The 10,141-nt window shown below is 43.7% G+C and overlaps 1 protein-coding gene across 1 annotated transcript in view; it reads left to right on the forward strand.

Annotated features, from left to right (window-relative positions):
- Positions 1-10,141, forward strand: part of DGKK (diacylglycerol kinase kappa) — a 181,647-nt gene that overhangs the window by 148,595 nt on the left and 22,911 nt on the right. Inside the window, exon 15 of the mRNA XM_040631564.1 lies at positions 9,225-9,444. Within this exon, the coding sequence (XP_040487498.1) occupies positions 9,225-9,444 (220 nt within the window). The remainder of the gene's footprint in view (positions 1-9,224; positions 9,445-10,141) is intronic.

Below are 10,141 nucleotides of genomic sequence, written 5' to 3' on the forward strand. Positions count from 1 at the left end.
CCTCTAGTTTATTTATTCCCTCTACATGTATTTTTATTTTTTTATTTTTTAAGATTTTATTTATTTATTTGACAGGGAGACAGCAAAGAGAGGGAACACAAAGCAAAGGGAATGTGAGAGAGGAGGAGAAGCAGGCCTTTCCCGTGAGCAGGGGAGCCCGATGCGGAGGGCTCGATGCCAGGACACTGGGATCATGACCTGAGTTGAAGGAAGGCGCAACACGCTGAGCCACCCAGGTGCCCCTCCCTCTAGTGTATTTTTAATTTCAGCGTTATGAATTTTTCATCTCCAATTGGATCTCTTTTATATTTTCTATCTCTTTGTTGAGGTCTCACTGAGGTCCTCCACTCATTTCTCAATCCAGTGATTATCCTTATGACCATTACTGTAAATTTCCCTTTTTTATAATAATTTTATTATGTTATGTTAAGTCACCATACTGTACACCTAGTTTTTGATGTAGTGTTCTATGATTCACTGTTTGTGTATACTACCAGTGCATCATGCATGTCACGTGCCCTCCTTAATACCCATCCACCAGGCCTATCCGCAATCCCCCACCCCCTCCCTCTGAAGCCCTCAGATGGTTTCCAGAATCCATAGTCTCTCATGGTTCATTCCCCCTTCTGCTTGCCCCCTCCTTCATTCTTCCTTTCTTCTCCCGCAGATCTTCCTCTTTCCTATGTTCAATAAATAGAGTGAAACCATATGATAATTGTCTTTCTCTGCTTGAAGGCTTATTTCACTTAGCATTATCTCCTAGTCCGTCCATGTTGCTGCAAATGTGCAATCGTCGCGTTTCTGATGGCTTGAGTAATATTCCATTGTCTATATGGACCACATCTTCTTAACCCAGTCATCTGTTGGAAGGGGCATCTTGGCTTCTTCCCACCGAATTTAGCTATTGTGGACAATGCTGCCTATGAACATTTGGGGTGCATACGGCCCTTCTCTTCACTACCTCTGTATCTTTGGAGTAAGATGACCCACTAGCGCAATTGCTGGATCATGGGGGTAGCTCAATTTACCTAACTTTTTTTAAAGGACCTCCTGTTTTCCAAAGTGGCTGTAACAGCTTGCATTCCCACCAACAGTGTAGAGGTTTTCCACCCTATGTCCATCTCCAACATTTGTTTTTCCTGCCTTGTATCAATTGCCGTTCTAACATTGTTTAAAAGATGTTTAAGATGGTATCTCAAGGTGGTTTGACTTGAATTTCCCTGATGGCTAATGGTTTTCAACATTTTTCAGTGGTGTCTGTTAGCCATTTGTATATGTTTCATTGGAAAAGTATCTGTTCATTATCTTCTGCCCATTTATGATTTGTTGTATGTTTTTGTGTATTGAGTTTGAGAAGTTCTGAAGATCTTGGATAGCCAGTCTTTTATCTGAGCATGTACATTTGCAAATATCTTCTCCCATTCTGGAGCTGCCCCTTCGTTTTTGACTGTTTCTTTTGGCTGTGCCAGAGTTTGATCTTGATGAAGTCCCCACAAGGTTCATTTTTTCTTTTGTTTCTCTTGCCTTTTGGAGATGTGTCATGAAAAAAGTTGCTTGTGCCAATGTCAAAAGGAGTTGCAGGCCGATGTTCTCCTCTGGATTTTGATGGATGCCTATCTCACATCCGAGGTCTTTCATCCATTTGGAGCTTATCATTGTGTATGGTGGCTGAGAAGTAGTCAAGGTTTCATTCTTACTGCCATGGCAGTCCAATTTTCCCAGCACCATTTATTGAAGAGACTGTCTTCTTCCACTTTTTTTTTTTTTTTCCTGCTTTTGTCAAAGATTAGTTGCCCAAAGAGCCAAGGGTCCATTTTCTGGGTTCCTCCTATTCTCTTCTATTGGTCTATGTGTCTGTTTTTGTGGCAGTACCATGTTGTCTTTGTGATCACAGCTTTGCAGTATAGCTTGAAATCCGAACAGCGTGATGCCCCAGCTTTGTTTTCCTTTTCACAGTTCTTTGGCAATTCGGGGCCTTTTCTGGTTCTATGCAAATTAAAGAGTTCATTTTGTTCCAGTTCTTTGCAAAATGTCTGATTGGTATTTTGATTGGGATGGCATTGAAAGTGTAGATTGCTCTGGGTAGCATAGACATTTTAACTATGTTTACCTTCTTCTCATCCATGGCGTGGACTATTTTCCATCTTTTTTTGTGTCTTCTTCAAGTGTCTTTCAAGAGTGATTTGTAGTTTCTAGAATACAGATCACTTGACGACTCTTGTTTAAGTTAATTCTGAGATAACAAATGATTTTTGGTGCTAATTTAAATGGAATGGATTCCCTAATTTCTCTTTCTTCAGTCTCCATTGTTTAATGTGAGAAATGCAACTGATTTCTGAACAGTTGATTTTGTCACATCCCGCCACATTCTGAATTGCTCTATACTTAGGGAGTTTGGGGGTAGAGTCTTTGTGTTTTCCATATAGCATATCGTGACACTCTGCCGAAGAGACAGTTTGACTTCTTCTTTGCCAATTTGGATACTTTTATCCCTTTTTGTTGTCTGATTACTGTTGCAGGACTTCTAGTACTGTGTTGAATAATAATGGCAAGAAGTGGGCATCCTTGTTGTGTTCCTGATCTTAAGGGAAAAGGCCCCCAACTTTTCCCTGGCTAAGTATGATATTCACTGTAGGCTTTTCACAGATGGTTTATGAACTTGAGAGTCATGTGCCACTCTATCCCTGCACTCTGAAGTGTTTTAATCAGGAAAGAGAAGTTGTATTTTTGTCAAATGCTTTTCTGCATCTATTGAGAGAGCTCATATGGTTCTTGACTCTTTTATTGTTGTTATGATCTATCACACTGATCGGAGTTGCGAATGTTCAACCACCCTTGCATCCAGGGTTGAATCCCACTTGGTTGTGATGGATAATCCTTCTTAATGGCTGTTGGATCCTATTAGCTAGGATCTTGTTGAGAATGTCGCATCCATATTCATCAGGGATATCGGTCTGTAATTCTCCTTTTTGATGGGGTCTTTACTGGTTTGGGGATCAAGGTAATACTAGCCTCATAAATATGAGTTTAGTCAGTTTTCACCTTCTGTTTCTATTTTTTGAAACAGCATCAGAAGCTAAGATATTATTTCTCTTTGAATGTTTGGTAGAATTCCCTGGGGAATCCGTCAGGCCTGGACTCTTGTTTTTGGGGAGGTTTCTGTGACTGCTTTGAGAATAATCTCTTCCATAATATTCGAGTCTCTTTAAATAATCCAGTTTTCTTCCTGTTTCAGTCTTGGTAGTTTATAGGTTTCCAGGAGGCATCCATTTTCTTCCAGGTTGTTTAATTTATTGGCATAAAGCTGTTGATAAAAGTTTCTAATGATCCTTTTTATTTCATTGGTGTTGGTCGTGATCTCCCCCTTTCATTTGTAATTTTATTTGGGTCCTTTCTCTGTTCATTTTGAATAAGTCTGGCCAGTGGCTTATCATTTATCTTTTTATTCTTTCCAAAGAGCCAGAGCTTCCGTTCCTGTTACTCTGCTTTCGTGCTCCTGGTTTCTAATTCTTTGATCTCCCACTCTCAATCTTGATCACCTGCCTTCTCACAGCAGAATTGGGTTAGAGCTGTTCTTCTGTTCCAGCTCAGCTTCATGAGGTGAGAATATAAAACTGCATTTAGATTTTTCTGTTCTTTTGAGTGAGGCTTGGATGGCTATGTATTTTCCCCTTAGGACCGCCTTTGCAGTGTCCTACAGGTTTTGGACCGATGTGTTTTCATTTTCATTGGTCTCCAAAAATTGTTTAAACTGATTGTTAATTTCCTGGTTTACCCAATCATTCTTGAGCAGGATGGTTCTTAGTTGCCAAGTGTTTGAGTTTCTTCCAAATTTTTCCTTGCGATTGAGTTCCAGTTTCAAAGTATTGTGGTCTGAGAATATGTAGTGAATAATCTCAGTCTTTTGCTATCGGTTGAGACCTGTTTTGTGACCCAGTATATAGTCTATTCTGGAGAAGTTTTCATGTGCATTCAAAAAGAATGAGTATTCTGTTGTTCTGGGGTGTAGTGTTCTGTATATATCCATGAGGTCCATCTGGTTCAGTATGTCATTTAAAGCTCTTGTTTCTTTGTTGATTTTCTGCTTAGGTGATCTGTCTATTGCTGAGAGTGGACTGTTGGGATCCCTACTATTAACGTATTATTACCTATCTGTCTCTTTATTCTGGTTAAGAGTCAGCTTGTCTGCTGCTCCCCCTGTTGAGGGCATAGATATTTACAATTGTCATATCCACTTGTTTGGAGACATCCTTTAAAATAATAATAGTGTCCTTCTGTGTTTCTAACTACAGTCTTTATTATTTAAAATCTAATGTGTCTGATATAAAATTGCTACCCCAGCTTTTCTTTTGCAGTCCATTGGCATGAAATAATGTCTTCCATCCCTTCACCTTTCGAGTCTGAAGGATGTTCTTTAGGTTCAAAAATGAGTCTCTTGTAGACAACAAATGGATAGGTCATGTCTTTTATCCAATCTGCATCCTGTGGTGTTTTATGCGGAGCATTTAGGGTGATTCAATTGAGAGTGATTATTGAGAGAAATATGATTTTAATGATGTCATGTTGCCTGTGAAGCCTTTGTTTCTATAGATTGTAAATTTCTGTTCTGTATCACTCTTGGGGCCTTTTTACTTTATAGAACCCCCTTAATATTTCCGTAAGAGACTGGTTTGAGTGAGTTATGAATTTGGTCCAGTTTCATACCGATCCTGGAATGTCCTTATCTCTCCATAATTCTGAATGACAGCCTTGCTTGGATAAAGGATCACTTGGCTGCATGTTCTTCTCGGATAGAGCTTTGAGTACCCTGCCAACCCTTCCCTATCTTGCCAGGTCTCTGTAGACGGTCTGGCGTTATTCTGATATTTTACCTCTTGCATGTAGGAATTTCTTCATCCTGGCTGCTTTCAATACTGTATCCTTGGATCTAATATTTGCGAATTGGACTATGACGTGATGTGGTGTAGTTTTGCTGTGATTGACCTTGGGAGGGGTCCTCTCTGCCTCTTGGACATGAATGCTTGTTTCCTTTGCCAGATTAGGGAAGTTTTCAGCTACAATTTGTTCAAATATCTCTTCTAGACCTCTCTCTTTCTCCACCCCCTCAGGGATGCCAAGGATTCTGATATTGGAACGTTTCATTGAGTCAGTAATCTCCCGTAATCTACATTCTTGAGATTGGATTTTTTGAGCCAAGTTTCTGTTTTAACTTTCTCTTCTATCCTCCCATCCTCCAATTCACTAATTTGTTCTTCTGCCTCATTTACCCTGGCTGTCAGAGCGTCTAGTTTAGACTGCATTTGATTCATAGCATTTTTAATTTCTGCCAGATTTGCTCTCATATCCACCCTTAGAGATTCTATATTCTCGTTAATATTTTTGTTAATATTTTTTTCAAGCCTACACATCATCTTGACCATTGTTACTCTGAACTCCATTTCTGACAATTTGGTTATATCCATATCCATCATTTCTGTGGCAGAGGCCACAGACTCATTATCTTTTCTTTGCTGGGGGGATTTCTCCTCCTCGTCATTCTGATGAGGAGAGATTGCAGGGATGCCCAGAGCCCAAATTATTGACCAGGACCCAGGCAGTGTGCGCTTGTTTTATAGGGACCTTAGAGTTGTGGGCTTCTTGATTTTTCAGCCTGCCTTCTGGGAGAGGGGCCTGCCACGCTGATACTCAGGCAACCCTGTTTGGGTAGAGTCGCCCAGTCCCCTGCAAAGGGGGATGGGGATGGGCACAATATGAGCTGGTATTTTCAGGCTTTTGTTCTCTGGTGGCTGTCCCTGGTGGTTTGCTGTACCTCTTCTGAGAGTCAGAGCAGCAGTGGCCATATCCCAGCCTCTGTCTCAGAACAGAGAGATCATAGTTCCCTCTCCACTGAGCCCTCTCGGCCACATTAACTCTGTTTCTGTTGGTGCTGCTACAAACCCTGCAGCATCCTGGGTTGTGCGCCCCACAGCCGCTCTCCCAGCCCTCACTTTCAGGGCTGGCATGTCCCTGTCCTTTGTGCTTCTAACACCGCTAGCCACCCCCGTTTCCCGCGTGTGCTCCTGAGCTCCCTGTTTCAGTGTGTTTCACGCACACTCCAGAGTGCCGGTTTTCAGTCTAGTCTCGCGCTCCCAGGCTCTTGGTTTCAGTCTAGTTCGAGTGTGCGCTCTGGGAGCTCCAGTTTTCAATTTGGACGTCTGCTCACTCCCAATTTTAGTCCAGTTCCAGTGAGCGCTCCTGAGCTCCAGTTTTCAGACTGGTTGCGTGCGTTCCCAGGCTCATGGTCTCAGTCTGCTTTCTTGCGGGTGCCAGTCCGCGAGTCCGGCCCGCTCCTCAGTGCAGGTGGCTACTGCTTCCCCACGCCCGAGCGTGGAGGCTCCCTCCCCCTTCCATTTATCTTCCAATATCTGCACAGATTCACAGCTTCCCGCTTCGTACCTCAATACTCAGCACTGGAGATGTTCGTTTGTAGAGATCCAGATGTACTTTCCTGTGTCTCAGGCTGATTCCATGGGTGTTCAGGATGGTCTGGTACCTATCCAGCTCGACTCATGGGACCAGCTGAAAAAGGGGTCCCATACTCCTCCGCCATCTTTTCTTCTCCCCTACTTTAAATTTTCTATCAGTTGTATTTTTAGCTCTGTTTTGTTTAGCTCTCTCACTGTGATTTTATCTGTTCTTTAATTTGGACATATTCCTCTGTGTCATTTTTTCTAACTCTCTGTATCTGTTTCTATGTGTTAGGAAAATCATCTACACTGCCTGCTCTTGAAAGTAGTGGCCTTATGAAGAAGAGGTCCCATAGTGTCCTGTAGTGCAATGTTCCCTACTCCCCAGAATCTGGTACTTCAGGGGTGTCTCCTATATGTGTTGTGTGTGCCCTGCTATTGTGGCTGAGCTGTATTTGCCTTCAGTCCAGTCATCTGCAATGGCTCTCTTCACCTGTTGTGGGCAGTGTTTCATCCCTGTGTTGTTAATGGGCCAGTTTGGGGCCACACTAGGCTTGAGGTCCGTCAGACCAGGCCTTTGTCAGAGCTGACACCAAACTGCAGGATGCTCTCCCTGTGTTGCCCCCTGAGATGCTTTAATTGGTGGGTGGGGCCTCCAGTGAGAGCAGATGTCTGCCCCCGGCCCACTGCTGGGGCTGTAGTTGAACTTGTGTACATGGTTATCTTTTCCTCTCTCCAGGGCAGAATTCACTTTGGAGTGATATGTTGGATGGGGTGGGTCTTCAGGAAAATGCAGGGGGCAGGGTGCCCGGTGTTAGCAAGGTGTGTGCTAATCTCTGGGGGAGGGGACCTGTAGCTGCTTTGGGGAGCTGCTGAAGATGGGTTGAAAGGGGTGGGTCCACAGGAGTGCATGGGGGTGGGGTGTGCTGTTAGCAAGCTAGGTGGAAGTATTCCTGTTGGTTCCCACAGGTGTCTGTGTATCTAGGCTGGGAGCAGGGGTGGTAGGAAATGGCACCTCCCAGCTCTTTTGTTCTTGGAGAAATCTCCTAAGGATCCCTGCCCTTCCAGCACACATTCTGAGATAGTAAATTAATCTCCTTCCCGTATGTACCAAGTGTTTTTCAAACTGCTGCTTCTATGCTGTATCTCAGTGGGGTTGTTTGTTTTTTGTTTCTTTAAGGGCAGAAACTCAGTTTCCTACTGCCTTCTAGCTCTTCCAGAGCTAGGCCCACTGACTTTTAAAGTTCCTGGTGTTGAGACTCACTGATTGTAGGAACTTGCAAAGTTAAGTCCCTCTGGTTTTCAAAGCCAAATGTTACAGGGATTTGTCTTCCCAGTGTGGATCCCCCATGCCTGAGGTGACTGGTGTGGTGTCTTCTCCTCTCCCTTCTCTGTACCTGTGGGGTCCCTCCCTCCTGTATACAGTCTTGCAGGTCAGTTTGGTTCCCAATCATGTCCCTGCCCTTCCTACCCCTGTCAGGGTGGCCTCTTCTCTAGGATTAACTGTGAATAGTATGTTTTGCCAGTCTCCGGGTCATCTTCAGGGTCATTTACACCAATGTGGCTGTTATCTAGGTGTATCCATGGGATGAGGTAAGCTTAGGCTCCTCCTGATCTGCCATCTTCCAGGAAGTCCCAGGGCCCCCTTTTTAATAAAATCAAATGTACCTTTCACTGGGAATCATAAAAGGAAGGGAAGTCTGATAAGCCTCCATTATGGGAAAAGTCCAACCTCATCACATTTCCATCTTTCGGGGTGCCTGGGTAGCGCAGTCATTAGGCGTCTGCCTTTGGCTCAGGGCATGATCCCGGTGTTCCAGGATCGAGTCCCACATCAGGCTCCTCCGCTGGGAGCCTGCTTCTTCCTCTCCCACTCCCCCTGCTTGTGTTCCCTCTCTCGCTGGCTGTCTCTATCTCTGTCAAATAAATAAATAAAAAATCTTTAAAAAAAACATGTCCATCTTTCATCAAAGGAAGAATGGCATTATGCAGGCTAACACACGTCCCGTGTACCTAAGCATATACCAAGCACCTGTCCACACTAGACACAAGTGTACACCGAGCATGTATGCATATGGTTGTATACCAGAACATGCATGAAAATACATACAAATACATGCTAGAAATATACCCACATTAACTTCTATAACAACAATGGCAACAACCATCACTAACACCTCTATAGCACTTACCAGTGCCAGGAAATGTTTAAGGATTTTTAATGCATTAATTTCTTTAATCTTCACAACTTCCCTAGAATATAAAAGCACACAGAGGTAAAGTAACTTGCCTCAGGTCACAAAGTATTCAGTAATGGAGCTGGAAATCAAGCCACAATCACTCAGTGCATTCCCCAAATATACACACGTACAAAGGCAGACACTAGGCACACACGCAGAGGCACACCCACAACCATAGGAGCATGCCCATGAGAACGCCAATCCAGAAAGGTTTATCTTTCCTCGAGTTTGCCATGTTACATGTCGTTTCACAGGCCAGTCTGACAGGAGAAAAATTTGGCAACATCTATTGATGCCTGCAGCTGCTCCGAAACAAATGATGTCTGTTTGATACCTTAACACCCTTTGGTTATCTCATCACATCTACCAAGTACTTCTTTCCCTAACCTTATATTTCCTCAGATGCAGCTTTCTTTGCTCAGGGTTCCTGGCCAACTACCACCCCTCCTTAACTCTCCCATACCACCCAGCTCCTCATTCTGTCCTTTCAAGTACTGGTCCCTCATAACAACGCCTTGTCCCCTTCACCCTTACACAGAGTGACATAATGTATGACAAGCTCAGTGTCCTGATTGATATCCTGGCCGAGGAGGCAGCAGTTGAGAAAAGTGCTACAGTATCTGCAGACGATGGCAAGGTGGATGGAAAGCCCTTTGTCCCTCAAATAGACCACATAGCCAAGTGCAAGTTGGAGCTGGCCACAAAGGCTCAGAATCTCCAGAAATCCTTGAAGCTCATCATATTCCAAGTTGAACAAGGTAAGGGGCCCAGAGTTGTGGTGATTGAGGTAAGGGAAAGAGAAGGTTCCAGTGGATGGATTACTAACCTCCCTCACTCTGGGTCTACTTTGGCTCCACTACCAAAACTTGACTAGATTCTGCATTCATATAGCATCCAAAGTCAGTCCTCAGACTGCTGATTTGAAAAGCCTCAGTCCTAGTAAGCTGTCTCTTTGGCTCCTCCTACCTCCCAGGCACTCAATTCTTGCTACTCATTTATTTTTAGAACTAATACTCATCCTAAACAATTACAGCTCCTAAGTGGCCTGGCCCAAAGCTCTGTCAGCTTCCACCATCAGCCATGGAAATTTTTCCCACCTGTTCTAGTTCCTTCCAACCACCAAGCCTGTGACTATTTTAGAAAGAAAAGAATGTTCATCTCTGCATGTCTTACACAGTATTAATCAGGCACAAGGGCTCTGAGAGTGGTCCTGGGATCTCTGGCATTGATTGCCATTTCCCACGACTCCTGACATCTGCGAGCTTCCAACTCAGAATGAAAACTCTTTCAACTCTTCCAACTTCTTAATTTAACATTTTGGCTCCCACTTCTTCCCCACAATGCTTCTTTGAAAAACAGATCAGAAAATGGTGTAAGACCAAGTGTGCTCTACCTGGGCTATTGGAATTGAGCAAGGAAGTCCCTTTGGCTGGCCTCTGACTTTTAGCCAGGTAC

Source organism: Ursus maritimus, assembly GCF_017311325.1.
Source record: "Ursus maritimus isolate PB19 chromosome X unlocalized genomic scaffold, ASM1731132v1 scaffold_X1, whole genome shotgun sequence".
Classification (NCBI taxonomy): domain Eukaryota; kingdom Metazoa; phylum Chordata; class Mammalia; order Carnivora; family Ursidae; genus Ursus; species Ursus maritimus.